A 22309-nucleotide genomic window follows, 5' to 3' on the forward strand; every position below is an offset into this window, starting at 1 on the left:
CATAAATAAGTGATGAAACTGCAAATCTCCGCATGGCAACGTAAAAATGAGCCGAGTTTTTATCTAGTTATATTTCCCCATATTTTATTTAGTATTTCTGAAATAATGCCATGAAAATGTTCAAAGCACAAACTATATTAATCTGATGAATCTATAATTTTGTTTGTTGTTATTGTTATAAAAATAATCAGAGTTGTGTATCGATTATTGAATAAATCTTAGGTTCAAATTTCGTCAGAATGTCGGCTTTGAGTTAACTTTTTAGAGTCAGTTTGAAAAATCATGGTCAAGGTTATATAATGTAGAGAAATTCATTGACTATAATATGAGCAAGTAGAGAGTCTTTGAGATGATCAGAACCGCTAAAAGTTATCGTATTTTAGTTGTGGCATTATACCCTTTTTCCTTTTCATTTAAATGTAAACCTACCGTGCTAGTAAGTTACTTACACCTGAAAGTATCCTGTATGTCTACAAGGCCACAATTCGCCCATGTATTGAGTATTGTCACATTTGAGTTGGTGCATCTGCTACTTGTCTCTCACTGCTGGACAGGGTTCAAAAGAGAGTCGCCAACCTGATAGGTCCTAGACTGCAATCTAAACTTCAATTTCTATCCGATCGATGAAATGTTGCATCCCTCTGCCTGTTTTACAAGTACTTTAATGGTGAACTACAATCTCTTGTATCCCTTCAACTTAAATATCCCGGATAAACTCAACAAGCAGCAAAATCCCACCCCTTACACAGTAGCGATCCCTAGATATAAGATAGCCATCAACTCTAACAGTTTCTTCCCCACAACTGCTAGATTTTTTTACTCCCTTTCGGGTCCCTGCTTTCCCAACTGTGTTGATATGCAGAAGTGTAATATTAACAGACATCTTGCTGCTCGACTTCCAACATAGTATGCCTGCAACTTATGTCCTCGATAGTAGGTTCCTACATCAAAGTGGCACTGTGCCTTGTTTGGGGTAAAAATGACTTCTGAACTTCATATTCTTAATTTAAGTCTGTGATCGATATTTTGACTAGGGTTGCGACGATTAATACCGCGATTTCGAATCTTGGCTGTACACAAAAATAACAAACGAACAAATACGACCGAAACCCTAACCTTTATGGCGGAGGTAAGTAAAGGAACTGTTTTCAATAACAAAGTCGGATAAATCTTCAGAAGCAAAGCATATTTTTTACCAGCACAAACAAATATATATATATATATATATATATATGTATATATATATATATATGTATATATATATATGTATATATATGTATATATATATATGTATATATATATGTATATATATATATGTATATATATATATATATATATATATATATATATATATATATATATACTAGCAGGGCGCCCTGCCCAGTCGTAAAATATTGTAATATACATATATTTAAACTTTTTGCAAATTTTGTATTTATTATTAGAGGGCAAATTCTCTATAACTAATTATATTGTACCTAATATACATAATAATAATTTCAAAAGCTTAAAAAAATGAGATCGGTGCCATCGGCTGGAGTCGAAACCATAACGTTCAGCGTTCCAGCCATAAGCATTAGTTAGCTCCTTAGTCTGCATCGTTATCGCCTTACCAATCGCCCAGTGGATGAAAACGGCTAAAAATTTAACGACTTTAAACTAAAAATGTACATGTATGCACAATCAGGACTCCAGCTAATTTGAACTTTTTTTTCTCAATTTTGACCGCTTACCAATAATTTTTATATAAGAGTGAATAATGATATATATATATATATATATATATATATATATATATATATATATATATATATATATATATATATATATATATATATATATATATATATTAATTCTATTTTTATTTCGGACTATTAGTCTCATCTTTATAGTTGATAGAGACGTTGAATCTCTACGGTTCCAGATGAACATTGTCTGAAGATAGCGGTTTCAATCCCACCCAAAGCGTGCCAGAGGTAATTGGTCAAAAAAAGTGGTGAGACGACAACAACTACGGATGGCAGTGATGGCTGAGAATGCAGTTAGGAGATTCGAAGTTCCTATCCGTCGCGGTTACCACCTGACGAAGGCCAGAGGAAGTTGGCCGAAACGTTGTGAACCAATAAAAAGATTAAACAAAACAACAACTAATAAAGATGAGACTAATAGTCCGAAATAAAAATAGAATTAATATATATATAATGCTCATCTCAAAATAAAAAATTTCCAATTAAGGAATAATATATATATATATGCGTGTGTGTGTATGTGTGAACCTGCCGAGTGTTACTTATAATGAAAGGAAAGCTGATACAATTATTTAGGGAGAAATGGAACGAAATATATTTTAGTTACTTCAATTTCGTATTCAAGTTATTTTGTGCAATTGGACTTTTTGGAAGTTCGTTTATTAATTGACGCAAATCCATTAATACTATTAATTAAATAATAATTTCTAAGTCATGTAGAGACGAGAAATTCACACTCATACACAAACAGGTTTAAAATCCTATAACTAGGTTAAGAACTACAAAAATAGAACAAAAAAATAAGGATAATTTCTTCATTAAACCATTTTGTTTCTGTTGGGATAAGCGACAGTAAATGCTTCCAGAATAATCAAAGGTTTTCATGGGGTCCAAATAACTTATATGTCAGGTTTCAAGCCTGTTGACCAAATATTCAGAGAAGAGTGTGATAGAAACGTTCTGTACACACACATACAAGGTTCGATGTGTGTAAACCTGTCAGTGTGCTAGAATGTTTTCATTTTCAATTCTACGCAATTATGCACAATGTAGAAACTATGTATAAATAGAATTAAACGTAATAGTAAAATGAAACCAATCGTCTAATAAGACACCATAAAAATATATAACAGCATTATGAACTCTCGTTTTGCAAAGGAATATGAAAATTAGTTAATTTTTATGAAGTCGCTCGCATATCCATAACTTAGTATATTAAGAATTCGTTTTAATAATTTTAAAACCGAAAATAATAGCCTTCTGACTAAGATTTTTATTTTCGCCTACTTCCAGAGTGCCTCGTTTCGGAAAAGATGGTTTACTTCCACATCAAAAACGACCTTGTGTCACATTATGCTCTCGTGGTGAAAGCAATTTTTATAGCAACAGAAAACGTAGGCGTTTAATATCAATATTAGAGCGGGAAAAAAGTTCAACTTTATAGTAACATAGAACGAGGGAGATAAAAAAGGCAAACCAAGTTACACGTCCATCAACGTTTCGTCTTTATTGTAAGACTTCTTCTGGATGAATGAATGAATTGAAAAAAAATAAAATATCAGTACAAAATTTGAAAATATATTTGTTGTAATCAACCTCTCTTTCTAGTCGTAATACTATTCAATATTCTAAGTAAGCATTTGAATGTAACGTTTATGTAAAAAAAAAAAAAAAAAAAACTTGAATTATGAAGTTGATCGCGAGCAATTAATCATTCAGTAATTTCTTCATTTTCTGTATCACAAAAAAATGTAAATGCTTGTGTGTCTGTATGTCTGTGTGTATATATTTCACCGATAAACTTATGAATTACTCGTCACATAAAAGTGAAATAAACACGGAATTGTAGTCATACGCGAAGGATGGTTTATAACGAGTAAAATCTTTATTTGGACGGATGAATACCGCATACAGCAAGTATTAAATGCAAACTATTCATTTCAACTTGCCGACATATTTTTACTTCTTTTTACGCATGTCCAAATTCAATTCATTTCTTTAGGGTGTTTAATATTAAATTCTTCTTACCTGCCGGAATGTTTTGTTTCCGATTCTAGCTGATGGTACCTAAGTCAGTGATTTCAAACATAAAAAAATAATATTATATATTTGGTAGAAATATAATATCCTATAGAGAATTGGCTCTGTAATAATAAATTCGTAATCTATGTAAACGTATTTTACGAGCCGGTAAGGCAGGGCACCCCTCTCCCTCTACTCTTTATATAAGTCAGTCTACACATCGGATATATAAGCCTAAACGAACTAGTCACCATCCGTGAGCGGTTTTTAATTGGATATAAATCACGATCTACGTATCGTAATTAAATGGAAACTTTTTTTTTCGTTTGTTTTTGATTGAATTAATTACGATAATTTTATATTAATTTATCAGTGTTAATAATTAACTAAACGAATATCAGTAGCTAGACGGGCTTATTCTACCTTATTTAAAGAGTGTGCCCCCTACGTTAATGACGACGACGGATAAAGATTGTCTTCATTGGTGTTCGCACTTATATTCATGTTTAAGATAGCATCTAAATCGGCGAAATAAAACAAAAAGAAACAAGAAAGCAAGAAAGAAAAAGTCTCAAACTGAAATGTTTAAAAATGAAAATGAAGCCCATGGTATATAGATACATCGGTATAGAAAAAAGAAAGAACCGCTTATTTATGGAAAATAGTTTGATCACGCGTGGTTGTATGGCTGTAATTTGATCAAAATAGATTATTCTGACAGATTTTTACTTGCTACCTACTAACTTTGGTCGGGCACTTACAAGACAAAGGTACAGGTGACGAATTCACGCGAGGATGAAACGCGAAATATTCTGTGTAGCTTAATTACAATATATATTTTCATAACTTCCTATATAGCTGTGTAGATAGCTGGTTTTAGAGCCTATCTCAAATATAGAACAGGACACGAGCGTATATCAGCGAGCATATGCAGATTATGTGTTTTAGTTAGTTTAACTTTAAACAACGCAGTTGTATTATTTGAGAATCGTACTATACATAAGTCGTATTATATGTAACTTGCATAATACGTAAATCGTGTTATACGTAAATGGTATGATAAGTAATTTAGTTTAATACATAAATGGCATTATACGTAAATCGTACTATACGAAAATGATATTAGACGTAAATGTTATTATACATAAATGGTATTACACGTAAATCGTACTATACGAAAATGCTATTATACGTAAATGATATTATACGTAAATGATATTATACGTAAATCGTACTATACGAAAATGGTATTAGACATAAATGGTATTATACGTAAATGGTATTATATGTAAATGGTGTTATACGTAAATGGGATTATACGTAAATCGTACTATACGAAAATGGTATTAACCATAAATGATATTATACGTAAATGGTATTATACATAAATGGTATCATACGTAAATGGCATTATACATAAATTGTATTATACATAAATCGTTCTATATTTAAATGGTATTATATGTAAATTTTACTATACGAAAATGGTATTATACGTAAATGGTATTATACATAAGTGGTATTATACGTAAATGGTATTATACATAAATGGTATTATACGTAAATAATATCATACGTAAATCTTACTATACGTAACTGGTATTATACGTTAATCGTACTATGTGAAAATAGTATTATATGTAAATGGTATTATACATAAATGGTCTTATACGTAAATGGTATTATACGTAAATCGTACTATATTTAAATGGTATTATATGTAAATCGTACTATACGAAAATGGTATTATACGTAAATGGTATTATACGTAAATGTTATTATACGTAAATTGTATTATAAGTAAATCATACTATACGTAAATATTACTATATGTAAATCGTATCATACGTAAATCGTATCATACGTAAATTTTTATTATCCGTAATTCGCATTATAACTAATCTATATGATTATAAAACTCAAATTATCTTGTAACGATGTATGTAACCCACTTTCCGGTTTACAACATCCGGTTGCGCACGCGCATGACCTGCGCACTGAAATATTAACGTCATTATTTCGAAATTATTATTTAACATGGGAAGAGTGGGGTTTAAAATAACTTAAACGTAATACAGAAATGAACGGTGTAAAAAAAAAGCAGGCAGTATTAACAATTGTTTATTTGGGTAATTTAAACGCGAAAAAAAAACAATTGGGACGCTGAAATATTAACGTTATTCTTTCGAAATTATTATTTAACATGGGAAGAGTGGGGTTTAAAATAAACAAAAAACAAAAGAACAATATGGACGCTGAAATATTAACGTAATTATTTCGAAATTTATTATTTAACATGGGAAAATGGGGTTTAAAATAACTTAAACGTAATACAGAAATGAACGATGTAAAAAAAACAGATATAGCAAAATTTGAATTTAACTATAATAAGTATTATGGTATCCGTCCAGTGCACATTTACCTATAAGTATGGCCAACCACTTATAATTCAGTAACTGTAAAAAAAATTTTCAAAAATAATCAATTATAATAAACAGAACGACTCACAGAAATCTATCTATATTCTTTTTTCATTTTAATATACTTTCATAGAAATGTTTTTGTTATGTAAAAAAAAAACTATTTTCTTTACGTCACAAGTGTCACGCTCATACATGAATTCTATAGCTAATATAACATACTGACCCAACGTGTCACGGGTAGTCTAGTTCATATTATTATTTTCGGAAAAACTACAATACTATCAAATAGTATCTACTGGAGTTAATCTAGTTTTGAATTTATACAGCTTCATATTAAAGATGCTTAAATTGACAGATTGTAATTCTATATGCAATAAATATTTTTAATATTTCTTATAACAAACGATTTGGGAAAAAGATGGATAAATAAAAACCTGGGCAAAGACGGGTTCGTTTGGTAATCACATTCTAAAAGCCGTCCAATGCGTTCTCACATACAAAACAAACGTTAAATTAGTGATCATGATGATGATGATGATGATGATGATGATTAAAATCATACTGATGATGATGATCTACAGAACAGAAGACATTGAAAGAATGGATGAGAACTCTCAGGTTAATAAATGTAGATTGACATAACAGAGTCAGTTGTGGGGGGGGGAGTTTCACGAAGTGCTTCTAGTATTTTGAAGATACGCTTTCATTTTCCAGAATATTTAGATAAATATACTTCATTTAGATCAAAGTGATACGGAATGACAATTATATGAAATGAAAATTAAGAGAAATGAATGACGAAACAAGACACTTTCAATCAATCGAGATTTCATTCATCGTATTAAGATACTCATAATATAATATATAAAATTTACTATGTATGTGTGTGCGTCTACATTCTCTCAAACTATATCTTTTCCTTGACGGAAAACAGGTTTAATGGTTGCATTTATGTTGACCGTATTTTATGGGTTTTAAGCCATTGAAAATAAGAGGTCAAAATTTAAAGAAATTGGAAGTTGGCATGCGTAAATCGAAGCGTTCTTGTACGCATGCGCATATATATGTGTGTGTGTGTGTGTGTGTGTGTGTGTGTGTGTGTGTGTGTGTGTGTGTGTTAAAAGTGTTTTTAGGTATTTTTTTTATATCTACCTGATTATATCTCAAACGGTTGCGACCGACTAGGGCTGGATTGTTGGTTTCGATTTAAACTGATAGCACCAAAAGCATTTTTGTCAATTTTGTAAATGACTAATATATATATATATATATATAATCAAGAAGGAAAAATTAAGCTTACACGTCAAATGTTCTCTAAAATTAAATCGAATATTAATATTTATATAGTTATCCCAAACAAATGAAAACGCTCAAACAATTAAAATACGAGATAGAGCTTGTCATCGAATTTTTAACCGTTATGACGGTTTCGCTAATGCTAAGTGAAAAAATTTTAACGATCCGAAATAATATTTCTTCCTCAACTGCTTGCAAATAAACCTGTGTACAGATTTGGATTATACACATTTTGTATTTTCAATTTGGATACATTTGTCAACATTGTAAATCTGATTTCTTCTAATGAAAACATTCACTTTTATGATCATTTCGCTTTGGAAATACCTAACTACTTCGTATCCTTTCATCTAGATTTTTAATCGTTAATTTTTTTCACATTTTTCATTTTTCATTTCTTTCCCTCATTTCATGAACTCTTTACTCAAAAACATTTTATTGCATATACGACTAGTTTTCATATAATGAAGTTTCAATTTATTCATTTTCTAATATATTATTATTTATATATATATGAGAAGAACGCATTTATTAAATACTCAGCGGAATAAGTTAATGTTAATAATTCTTATTTAAGTATTCTGTCGAACAGTAAATAGTTGTCAAGTATAATTTGCAATCTTACATTGTGTTCTTATATATATATATACATATATATATATATATATATATATATATATATATATATATATATATATATGATGAGAAATATGTAAATAGTATTCCGACAAAATAGAGAAATAAAAAGGAACAAACCGTATTATGTGTTCATCAACGTTTCGTCTTTATTTCATCCAGAGGAAGTCTCGAAATAAAGACGGAACGTTGATGAACACATAATACGCTTTGTTGCTTTTTATTTCTCTCTCTCTCTCTCTCTCTCTCTATCTCTCTCTCTCTCTCTCTATATATATATATATATATATATATATATATATATATAATAGAGTATTCATTCTATAATAAAAAATAAGAACTTTGCATAAATTTAAATATCATGTTTCACGACTGGCAACGCCGAGTACATTGCTAGTCGATATATATATATATATATATATATATATATATATATATATATATATATATATATATATATAAGGCTATCTATGTATGCGGAATGGTTTCTAAAAAATATTCTGTGATTTTTTTTTTTTTTTTTTTTTTTTTTTTGTCTACAAACTTGAATTTTGGTACACCGGGGATTCGGGACGTATGAGACAAATCTGATTTTTTTTTTTTTTTCGGAAAAAAAAATTCGCTAAAAATGCCAATACTAAAATTAAAACTCTTCAGGTGTAAGTGGACTTAAAGTGATTCTTTACGGATACACGAATATACATTCGTAAGTTAAAATGCGTTATTATTTTTAAGTTTTTTTACTTAGGTTATATTTTTGCGAATTCCACTCTAAACGGCTAAATGTTTTGATTTCGATTTTAGCTGATGGCACCAAATCATATCTTTGGAAACTCTTTAGCTCACTGCGATATATGGGGTGTAATATTGTAATAAATTGAGAATTGGCTATATAACAATAAACTAGTGGAACCTGTAGAAATTCCACAGGGGACTGATTTATATGTAAATGGGGACGCTCTGATATTATTGTAGCTATTTTGTTTAAACTGCAAAAGTATTTATCTATTTTAATTCTTACAGATTTCGTATAAATTATTATAGAGTTAATATTCTATCGATTTTTTCGCATTATAAAGTTGCGATTTCCAAAATAAAAAATATATCTATATGACTTTGGTTCATCAGCTTGAATGAAACCCGAATCCCAAACTTATATATATATATATCATTCCTTTAGCTATAATCGAAACCGAAACTAAAACTTATGAAAAATTCTTGATAAAATTATTTATAAAAAAAATAGATTACTAAGGTGCCACCAGCTAAAATCGAAACCGAAACCAAGACTTATGAAGAATTCTTGATAAACTTATTTTTTAAAAATAGATTATTGGGGTGCTATAATCGAAACCGAAACAAAAAGTTATGAGGATTCTTTGTAAAATTATTTATTTTCAGAAAAGGTAGTACATAACAATTAAACGACCCGGATGTAAACGTGACACAGAAAATGACACACACGTTATCGCATTAATATATAGATACTAAATATACATAAATTAAAATATATTTAAGCGTACTTTGCAACCGGGAAACGCCGGGCGATCTGCCAGTCATATCTATTTCAGCACTATTATCCAGACTTCTTGGAGAATTATATCTTCTTTTGATCACAACAAAAACCATAATAACATGGAGCTAGCGTTTGCTTCGAACATCCATAAAAAGAGATACTTTTTTTTATTGGTCTGATTATAATTTGAAATGAATAGAAAGTAAAAATAATATTTGAAAATATGGTATTGTGGGGTCAGGGCGTGGAGCAAAAGAACTCACGGATTTTCATTCATTTATTGAGATAGTATGTGTGCTCTGACAGGATGAACAACTCTAGGTTTATTTTACCTAAGCCGTTTTAACTCAACAAATGGAATGTAAAAATATTAAAGATAAAAATGACAGTATGAGCGAATGTAAAAAGTCATTGTGCTCCTAACTTAATTCAGGGCAAAGCCGAGGTTTCTTACTAGTGCACAATTAGACGCGCTACATCTTTTTCCCCCTGTACTTCGATAATTAAACGGAACAGATATTAACTTTTTCATTTATATCCGCATCTATAAACTTCATCGATGTAATTAGCAATCACGGTTAATTAATCAATTAATTAAATGGGGTTTGCGAATTACCCTTCACGTAGATTCCCTGAGCGGAAACCTTTTTTTTTTCAAATAAATAGCACCTTTGCATAGGAAATGCTATGGCAAATCTTACTGTTAGTCACGCTGCAGTTTCTAATGAAGTTTTCTCCGCTAAACGGGCAAATCTGATGAACGTATCTTCGTTTTCGATGCGTCCAAGTAACTCCATAAGAACCCTTGTTCATCGGTCAGTCATTCACCCTTGAAATCAAAGTAGCATTTTCATAGAACGACGGCGTTGCTTCACAACTGACTAAATAAGTACCATTTTCAAGTTCAATGTAAACAAATACTTGTTGTGTTTACCTCTAATTTAATTAATAATCGCAATTATTTTCTCTGTCAATTACATTCATCTTTACAAATCACCTCGATACCCTGCTTCCTATCTGTCAAACTCAACAAACCCTTATTTTCAAGTGGTATTTGAGCTTTCGTCACTCGTTTGCAAAATTTTTTAAATGCCTCTTACGCTGGAAAATCGTATTTTCTCCAAATTTTGTCACATTTGATCTAAAAATAATATCTCTCCAAGTTTTTCACGGTAAGAACGCAGCCCCGACTTGTACAAGCTTGGATAAATATAATTCATTTTTAGCCAATATATTCGCAGTTGACGTCCATCACAGAGAAATATTATATTTGACTTTTATTTTTAATTCAAACATTATAAAAATATAAATATTAATTAGAAGTCAACTTCTTGGAAAAAGAGTCATTATGTTCCCTCAGTCGTTTTAGCGATACGATACGCCGGGTATTCCTTGTTGGGATTCAAAATTCAAGTTAATATCATTTTATTAATGCTGAATATATTATTTAATTAAAAATCACTTTATAATTTTATAGCAAATTTCTTTAATCTGTAATAAATCAAAGATTTATCAATCACCTCACCAGTGACAAACAGTGTGGACGTTGTCCTGCAAGATCAACAAACGATATACCTACTGTAACATAACACAGGATCTGTGAATCGATAGTGAGTTTTTCGTTCGAGGACATGTCAAACGACTTTGGTACTGTCACAAAGATTTATATTACAAGATTGCTAGCTATGAAATGTCTAGAAATTTCCTTTTTAATAAAATCTTTTCTTTGATACGTTCATGAAAATAGTTGTTGATTTGCAGAATTATCAAGTACGTGTATGGATGTCTGTTAAGTGTTGAGACATTATGTTGAACAAAGATAGCGATAGTAAATCAAATCGGTGAAGAATCAATGCAGTTACGATCTCGAGTGTTGAGTAATTCTTAGTAACTAAGATGGCGGCGAAGAACCAATGCAGTCACGATCTCGAGTATTGAGTATTTTTTTTTACATTTTCACCCCAAACAAGGCACATTGCCAATTTTATGTAGGGGGCTACTATCAGGGACATAAGCTACAGGGGTACTATGTGGGGAGTTGGGCAGCAAGATGTCGGTTCACGTTACACTTGAACTTCTGCATGTCAGTACAGTTGGGGATCCAGGAATTCTTAATAACAAAGATGGCGGCGAAGAATCAATGCAGTCACGATCTCGAGTGTTGAGTAATTCTTAATAACAAAGATAGTGGCGAAGAATCAATGCAGTCACGATCTCGAGTATTGAGTAATTCTTAGTAACGTAACAAAGATGGCGGCGAAGAATCAACGCAGTCACGACTCATTCGTTTCAAGATAGAGGTTGACAACGAACTGAATTGAAATCAAAAATTCGATATTTTTTATAATAAAGTTGGATGGTTCTGCTTGGTTGATCCTAACCGTAAGTTATAAGTAAGATCGTTCGAGTCATTTAGTTCATACCCTCACCAGAAATCAAAAACATTTTAACAATGACGATGTCATTTATTCTGGCATAACCTGGTTCTTGATTGTCATAAAAGCATCTCCTTAAACACATTCTAAGATCATTCGTCCATATTTGATGCAGATGAAATAAATATGTATGATAAGAGTTTCAAAAAATTTCGAACAATGTGGAGGGAAATATTATCGATGATTTAGAACTACGCGGACCAAAAAAATCTTTTATACTTTGCTTAGTTATGAAATTGGTTCTCCCAAACCTCATTCTTTTAACCATTTTCACCACACTATTTTCAAACATCTCCATTTTTTATACTTTTTCCTGAATTTTATGAGCTGGAGAATTAGGGTTCAATTCTCGGCCACGGCATACGAAAGCCTCAACAAGTGTACTGGAGCTCTCTTTCTTAAGCAGTTAGAATTAACGGATATCAATCCAGATCAACTGGTGTAATCTTGGTAATGAGTGGTACCCTCCCCATACAGCTCGGTGTATTTGCTAATGAAAAAAGGAGCTTTTGGTTGCCCGCGACTATGGTCGACCACTTTACTTTTCTAAACTGAGTAAAAGTAGACTAGTTAGTTGATATTTTTCTCTTAGGATAGTTTAGCTAAGTCGATCGCTTATGATTGTAACCAGTGCGCCTTAACCTTTCTACCGTCCGGCCCATTTTCAGCTTCAAAATAACTCAAACCCACATAATTATTTCCTTTCAAAAAATAAGCAAATATCTTTGTGATTCTAACGTTATAAGTCGTCTTCGTGTAACAGGCATTATTCCACAATTGTGTTCGTTTGAACTTCAAGTACAGAGCTTATGCTACTGTGATTTTATAAATCTAGATTAGTATAAAAAAAGCCATACAATTTTAACCTCCATATATATTTGCTTTGGAATCACAGCGAAATAAAAGCTCTATGTCTATTTCCAAATTTATCAGGTTCACAAAAAGCCTGGGGGCTCGCGTTGAGAAACACTGATTTAAACCACAGGCTTTGTTATTTAGCGAGTACTCTGTCTTGTCTTTCTCTCACACACACGCACACACACACACATACACAGTTTTTATTCTGTATCTCACATACACACATATTCACATACACACCCTTTTCTTTCTCTCTCTCTCTCTTTCTCTCTCTTTCTCTCTTTCTCTTGAGATCTTATACACTAAAGTTTCAGAACAGATGTTGAACATAGAAAAGTTAATCGAGTCAAAATGTTGACTCGACTCTTTTGTTTTCCGTCAATTTAATTATTTATCTCAAGTGCAGCCTGACCCCCTTGTGATGAAATTACAAGTGGGAGGAGAAATGCGACAACGGATACAACGATGGCGATATGGAAGTGAGTGAATAAGGCAAGATATTCATATTGTCTCTTGATATCTTTTGCTTTTGTCAAGTGTAGATGAAGATTTTAGTCGGGGGAAGCACTGCGACAGCAATAAGTTTAATCTTTCGTAAACCAATTCTAAATGATCGGCCATTTTAAAAAGGAAATTATCCATTCGAAGAAGTCCTTATTTTCTTATACTCCCAACAATAGTCAGGGTAAACACAAATTTAGTTTTTACTGCGAAGAAGATCCGGTAATATAAAAAGGGACACTCTGAATTAGAACCGTCGTTGGAGTCGTAAAAGCATTTTTTTTTTAATTTAAATTCATGGGCGTTATCAAAATGATGCTGCGTAATCTACAAAATGGAATTTTAACTATTTTTTCGGTACTGGTCTATTTTTAGAAACCAGACAAGTACGACTCACCGTTCGGTAACAGTCGGGAGATGCCGAAGCGCTTATCTAATTAGAAGACTAAGAAAAGCGATGTAAATCTAAATATAACTCGTAAATTGTCGATTGTCAAGAATTTACAAACGATGAAATTACGGCTTTTCGATGTTCTCTGGACCTACTTTTAGAAGACGACACGTGTCACTTTTGTATAGGTTTCCATATTTTCATCGGAAAAAGGATAAGAAAACCCCCGTATAAAAATATAAATATTTAACACGATTGAAAAACCGTTTTTGAATTTTTTAAGATGAGAATTGGTTATTCGTATTAACTGGATTCTTTGGATTAGTGATATCGTCTTCAGTGTGATTATCACAACGTTTCGGTCGATGTAACCTCCAATCTTCTTCAAGTGTATTTTGTCGAACTTGGTATTATTTCTGTCTAACTCAAGAATCTGCACGGAATTTTGAACGGAACCCTTTAATTACTTCACGGGGGTTGAATGATCTCGTTCCGTCAGCCATGACTAGATAGACTGTATTTTTCGGTCACCCACACCGAACATTGAACCTTCAACCCTGAGGAGAATACCACTTTGCAAATTAATGCTTCCAACTTCTCTAACCACTGCGCCATGTGTCCTTGTGGGTAATGCAATTCTGTGCAGATCCCAGAGTTTGACAAGATATACATGAAGAAGCCCAGAGGTTGCATCGACCGAAACGTTGTGAAAATGACACTCAAGTTTAGAATAGAATCTGAAGAATCCAAAGTATAGGAATACTGATGATTCTAGAAAATGTCAAAAATTTAAGTTTCTGTCAAATTCAGAAATTTAACGAACATAAGAAGTCTTAAGAAAAATGTGAATTCAGGGAATCTTGATTAATTGACCATGGATAAAATTTAGTACCGATCTGAATTAGACACATTTTAATTGGAAGGGTGTATCCACTAAAACTTTTTAACACATTCTAATAAACTGAAATTTCGGGAATATTTATTAAATTATGTATAATACGTATTGTTAAAATTTAACTAATATCTCAATTTTCACGAAGCTATTTCATTGCTCGTTTATATTAAACAAGAAATCAACTAAATATAGCCCACATAGCCTATTGTCATTCCTGGCAGCTCTATGCTAAAATGTATAATGATCGATTCATTAGTTTAGAAATGAAACCTATATATATATATAAAGTTTTCGAACAGTTGTGCATAGATTGGCTTTGACTAAGGTTCTTCTCAACATCCGATGACCACCACTACACTCATAACCTTAAGGACTATTGTCGCTGCCAGGAAATTTCTTAAACCACCATTGTGATGTGCGTTCAGTAGTAGTTCGTGGGGCAAATGCTTTGTTAATATCCCGAGCTGTTTCAGCAGTTTTTTGGCCTAGCTTAAATTCATAAAATTAAATTTTGTGAATTTCCCTTTTTTATTTTCATCTTTCATTCAACGTTCTGAAAAGAAGACAATTGTTTTTAGAAGATTGTAATTAGAAAGAGCTAAAACGCTCTTTAAAATGGTATATAAAGTAAAGGTATTATAACGAAAACGTATTTGAAAATTACATGATTTGAAATCAAAATCAAAAATTCTTCAAAACCTTTCTCCTCGACCTAAAAAGTAATGAATACAAAATGGAATCGAAGACATTTTCCGTGTTTCTTTATTTGTTAACGTTCGTCATTATTTCTTTCAGGTTCTAGAACGTTCAACGAGCAGCTTCAGAAACTTGGTGTGGAATACTTCAAGATCTGTGCGCAGGAATACGGACGCTCACTCCGTTCTGTCGGCAGCAACCTGCTCGAGTTCTACAGCAACATAGACGGTCTACATGGCCATATATGGAACTCGAGTGAATTCCGATCCCGGGTGCCTCCATCATTCAGGTAAAAAAAGAAACAATTCCTTCTTCTGAACCATATTTGTTTTCACTCTATACTAGATTATTCTTAACTTGGAACTGTTAAAGAAATAACTTGACTGTTTGGAAATTCGTGTGTAAGACTGGGGATTTTAAACGATATCTCATGACTACCTTAACAGTTTTGACCTAAGAATGAAGGGCTTAGTAAATTGTGTTAAAGTTAGTCTTCAACATCAAGTTATCACATTTAAACCGGTTTTTCTTTTTATGTACAACAAATTAAGGCATGACAGAGGTAGCACAGCTTCTGTTGATTCTGTGTTCGTGCGACTTAGATACGTCATTTAAGCAACCTGTAAGGACAGACAACCGGAAGCAATTACTGGTTAAAAAGGATTCTGCATGCAAGCAATCTTTATATTTGTCGAATATCTATAGAGCTTCAGCTTAAACTAAACTCGCGATTATATATAATTTTTGTGATTAAATTCGTTTGTTGTTCATGTGCCGAGGATTGCTTGATTATAGTATTAGCAATCACCAGTGATCATGCCTGGTCATCCGTCATCAAAGGTTGCTCGAATGACGTGCCTTAGTTGTACGAAGAGAGAATCAGCACGAACAGTTGTCCTGCCTTGTCGTGCATTAATTTGTCATACATAAATAATAACACCTGATTACAACTATGATAGAAAGGTATGGTTGTTGTTGGTTCCGTTGATTTCGAGAGATTATGAAATTCCGCGTCCTGATTCAGTCGGGGGATTGCAGCTTGAAGTGTGGCTATGCAGGCCGATACGGGAGCCACAGGACCTACCACGGTTGTTGCAGATGTAGCTTTTCTTTCTCTCTACCTGGGCCAGGGTCGAAGCCGGATCTGTCTTCTCCTTTCTACGGGCCCGCTCTCCCGCCAACGTGTGGTTCTCCTCCTCTCAGATGTCTCGGTCACACATCGGATAGTGGTCCGCCAGCCCTCACGGTCTGAGCAGCAATCTCAAGCTTCCAGGGGCTGAAACCGCCGGCCCTCAGATCACGCTTGCAGACACCCTTGTAGCGGAGAGCCGGCCGACCGGTAGGTCTTGTGCCAGAAGCAAGCTCCCCAAGCATAAAGGTCTTTAGAGATTCGTCCATCATCCATCCAGCTTACATGTCCCAGCCAGCGCAAACTTCTGGTCATCAAGATGGCATATATGCTGGGCATCTGCGCACTGACTAGAACATCGATATTGGTGACACAGTCCTGCCAGGTCAGGCCAAGCAGTCCAGAGGAAAGGTATGTTAGAAAGGGTATAATTAAACACATTTCAGCAAAGGTTAAAAAGCTAACTTAACTTTCACTAAAACTGTAACAAACTTAATTTTTTTCAGACTAAATTCCAAATTACAAAAATCCGAAACAAAGTAAATAATAGTTGTGTGAATCGATGTCGTACAATTATTGTTGATCACTTTGATTCTGGAGTTGACATTCTTGTAAAAGGGGAAACATAATTGTTGTACACATTCCAAAAGAGAAGTCTGACTACAGAACCAGCTAGATTCGAACTTCACGCAGCCAGATCATCAGTCTGTGTCGTTCTCCACATGGAAAGCGTCACCCAAACCTTAAAGTAAGAAGAATACAAATTTGAAACTAAATGCAAAATAATTGATTAAAAGTTGGAAAATGTATTTAGAGAACTTATTCGAATTAAGAAGTTAAAATATGAAACAAATTATTATTATTTTTGTTACGTTTTATAAGAAATAATAATAATAATTATTATTATTATTATTATTATTATTATTATTTATTATTATTATTATTATTATTATTATTAAGTATCATTTATTATTATTATTATTATTATTTAATATTAAAACTAATTATTATTTATTATTATAATTTATTTTTAAAACTAAGTTATTTTTATTATTGTTATTATTTATTATTAATTATTATTTAATTAATAATTTATTATTAAAACTAATTATTATTTATTTCTATTTCATAATAAAACTGTCATTTATTATTATTTGTAATAAAAATAGTTGTTATTTATCTGTATTATTTATTATCAAGACTCATTATTATTTATTATTAAAACTAATTATTATTTATTATTATTATTTAATATTAAAACTAATTGTTATTTATTATCTTTATTATTAAAACTATTTATTAATTTATTATTATTTTTATTATAATTGATTACTAATACTAATTCTAATTTATTATTAATTATTATATTTATAATAAAAACTCATTAGTATTTAATATTATTGATTATTAAACTAATTATAATCTATTATTTTTATTGTGGCTCATTATTATTTATTAGTATTAGTATTGTTTATTATTAAAACTAATTATTATTTATTATATTTATTATTAAACCTAATTATTATTTATTATTATCATTATTATTTGTTATTAAGATCCATTATTGTTTATTATTATTTATTATTTAAACTAATTATTTTTTATTATTATTATTATTATTATCTATTATTAAAACTAATTATTTATTATTATTTATTATTAAAACTTATTATTTTTTATTATTATTTATTATTACAACTAATTATTTTATTATTATTTGTTAAGACTCATTATTATTTATCATATTTATATTAAACTAATTATTATTATTATTATTTATTATTAAAACTAATTATTTGTTATTATATTTATTATTACAACTAATTATTATTAATTATATTTATTATTATTTTATGTTAAAACTGATTATTATTTAATGTGTATTATTTATTATGTAAACTAATTATTATTTATCTATTATTAAAACTACTTATTATTTATTATTATTTATTATAAAGACTAATTATTTTTTTAGCTACTGTTTTCGCCTGGGGCGTTATTTGCCCAACGTTTTAGATAACTTAGTCTCTAACTTTCATCAGGTAAATTAGCAATTGTGTTCTTAATATCACCATTAAGTACTTTATCCGTTGCACCAGGCGCTCTTTCGAGAATAACTTAAGATGAGAACAGTAATTAAAGGTACCTTACTATGAACCGAGCACTAATCCCTGTTCCCTCACCACAATGTTGCACCTCCGTGCGTGTTTTATAAGTACATTAATCAAATATGCTCTTATGAGCCTACTGTGCTTGTATCCCCTCGACGTATATACTCCCGACAAAGCCGTTTAGTAGCAAAATCAAACCTCTTCACTTTAAAGGTCCTCAGATTTTAAAATGCCTTCTAACCTACATAGGTTATTCTCTCTCTGAGATTGCCTCCTTTTTTCCTGCTTCTCAGCGTGAACTGGAATTAAATACTTTAAATGTAATGTGAACAACTATCACGCTCATCTTTTCACATAGTCCCTTTTAATATGGTCCCAAATAATAGTCCTTTACGTTCAAATAGCAATATATATACGTTCAAATAGCAATATATAATAATAATAATAATAATAATAATAATAATAATAATAATAATAATAATAATAATAATGGTGATGGTAATAATAATAATAATAATAATAATAATAATAATAATAATAATAATAATGGTGATGGTAATAATAATAATAATAATAATAATAATAATAATAATAATAATAATAATAATGGTGATGGTAATAATAATAATAATAATAATAATAATAATAATAATAATGGTGATAATAATAATAATAATAATAATAATAATAATAATAATAATAATAATAATAATAATAATAATAATGGTGATAATAATAATAATAATAATAATATAAACGAGAAATCAATGGTAAGCGGCTGTTTCTATAACGCAAATTCATCTGCAAAAATTATCGACAGAGGTGGAAAGTTCTGGAAATCTGGGAAGACTTGTTACTATTCAAAATTTAGAGAACGCTACAAGTTGTTTTCAAAGATACATCTTTGATGATGGCCTGAGTGACTACTCCTCGTGAATAAATACTACTACTACTACTACTAATAATAATAATAATAATAATAATAATAAGAAGAAGAAGAAGAAGAAGAAGTGACAACTACAGAAGTGAAACAAAAAAAAACACACACGAAGCAATAAAACTGAATCTGCATAATTTTAAGTACTCCCCTCCCCCGTCAAAAAAGTGTCGACATCAGCTGGCACTGCACTAAATAGTAGGATTATTGCCACCAAAATTCCATTGAAGATCAATGATCGCTGCAAACGAGAAATTGATTATAAATGGCTGTTGCAATAACGCAAATTTAGTTGCAAAGTTATCGAAAGAGGTGGAGAGTACTGGAAATCTGGGGATACTTGGTATTACTCAGACTACAAGGAACACCACAGCTTGTTCTAAAAGAGAAATCTTTAATGCTGGCTTGGGGAAGACTCCAAGTGAATTAGTATAATAATAATAATAATAATAATAATAATAATAATAATAATAATAATAATAATAATAATATATAAAACTCCCTATGTCTGTGTGTGTGTCTGTCTCCGTTTTTCAAATTGTATCTCCTCCTAGACGGATGATCGTTGGAAAACGGGCAATAGTGCCAAAGATTGCATTTTTGGTGCAGAATTATATTAGGAGCATTTAATCGATAAAAAGTATTGCTGAGGGCTTCAAAAAAGGGTTCAAACTTGAAAGCAATAACACCTAGACGAGCGTAGCACAATGGCGTCATTCTGCGCATGCGTACATCGAGTAAAAAAGAAATATATGTATTAAGATAGTTCACAACGCTATTGAAGCTGTTGTCCCTTTGGTGCAACGGGTAACGTGACCGATTACTAGCACAAGCGTTGCTGTTTTGGTCTCCATCAGTTCCTTTTTTTTTTTTTTTTTTTCATTCCGATATTCTTGATTTTTAAGTATTATGTAACAAATACACAAGAAACTTTTATTCAAAAAATACAGAAGCATGTTTTTTTTATTTACGTAACGAAAATGCCATATTCAAAATATATATGATTTATCAGCTTATTTGTTACATTCCAAAAAATCACGTAAATAGATCAAGTATGGCATTTGTATTAGATCTACTCCTAAACTAATTAACCGAGCATTTGAATTTTAATTATGTGTGTATGCTTATATATTTCTATGTATTAGATTCACTCTTAAACTAATTAACTGATCATTATGAATTATAATTATGCGTATATGTTTATATATTTCTGTCTTGGATTCACCCCCAAACCAATTAACCGATCATTATGAATTATAATTATGTGTATATGTTTATATATTTTCGTGCATTGGATTCACTCCTAAACTAATTAACCGATCATTATAAATTTTATTTATGTGTGTATGCTAATATATTTTCATGCATTGGATTCGCTCCTAAACAAATTAACCGATCATTATAAATTTTATTTATGTGTGTATGCTAATATATTTTTATGTATTGGATTCACTCCTAAACTAATTAATCGATTCTTATGGATGATTAGCATACGTATATACTTATATATTTGTATATATTGGATACACTCCTATACTAATTAACTGATCATTAGAAAGTTAATGTATTATATGTTTGTATATTTGTATAGTCATATTTCAAAATTCACATACAATGATTAGTTTTTAATGTATTTATGTGTAGTATAGTACTCATGAAAAAAACAAAGAAAATCTTACCTGTGACATACACGAAAGTCATTCAAACCGAAAATCACGTTTAATATTCGAGTAGTATGACTTACATATGAGAAATAAGGTGCTTCTTTACTATAGCAGCAAGATAACAAAACACACAAATTCTTATCCCTGGCGTACAGAAAATGAAGCACAACAGAAAATTACATAAACGTATCGAGTTTTTTCATTTTTACATTAGAAAAACGGTACTTGTACAGTACCCTACCCGAGAAATAAGGTACTTGTACAGTATAGTACCCATATGAAAAACAAAGGAAATCTTAGCCATGGCGTACATAAAAATAATCCAAACTGAAAATTATATAACATATTCGAGTAGTATGACATTTATATTAGAAATAAGGTGCTTCTTTAATATAACACTCTATTGTAAAAAAAAAAAAACTTTCATCTCTGACATACGGAAAAGTTCGCACAACAGAAAAGTATGTAAAATCATCGAGTAGTTTCATCTATATATTAAAATAAGGTATTTGTACATTATCCTACCCAAGATATAAGGTACATGTGTAGTATAGTACTCATATGAATCCTACCTGTAACGTGCATAATAGTCATTAAAACCGAAAATCACGTTATATAATCGAATAGCATGACTTTTAAATGAGAAATAAGGTGCTTCTTCACTATAGCAATAGATGAAATAACAAATTCTTACTCTAGACGCACAGAAAATTTAGTACAACAGAAAATAATTTAAAAGTACTGAGTTCTTTCATTTTAAATTAGAACATATGGTACTTCTACAGTATCCTACCCAGGAAATAAGGTACTTATACAGTGAAGCACCATATGAAAAACAAAGAAAGTCTTATCTGTGACGTACATAAGTTATCAAACTCGAAAATCATGTAATATATTCGAGTAGTATAACATTTATATTTAAAAAATCCGGTGCTTCTTCACTATAGCACTCTGATGTAAAAAATAAACACACTTTTATCTATGACATACCGAAAATTTAGCACAACATAAACTTATTTAAATAATTTTAAATATGTGTTGTACATAACCC

General features: G+C 30.8%; 1 protein-coding gene across 1 annotated transcript in view; it reads left to right on the forward strand.

The window, feature by feature from the left end:
* Positions 1 to 22309, forward strand: part of LOC145277960 (guanylate cyclase soluble subunit alpha-2-like) — a 580255-nt gene that overhangs the window by 376387 nt on the left and 181559 nt on the right. The window contains exon 4 of the mRNA XM_080130085.1: positions 15517 to 15706. Coding sequence (XP_079986211.1) covers positions 15517 to 15706 — 190 coding nt within the window. The remainder of the gene's footprint in view (positions 1 to 15516; positions 15707 to 22309) is intronic.

This window comes from Euprymna scolopes, chromosome 6, assembly GCF_053919585.1.
Source record: "Euprymna scolopes isolate OS-2025 chromosome 6, ASM5391958v1, whole genome shotgun sequence".
NCBI lineage: Eukaryota > Metazoa > Mollusca > Cephalopoda > Sepiida > Sepiolidae > Euprymna > Euprymna scolopes.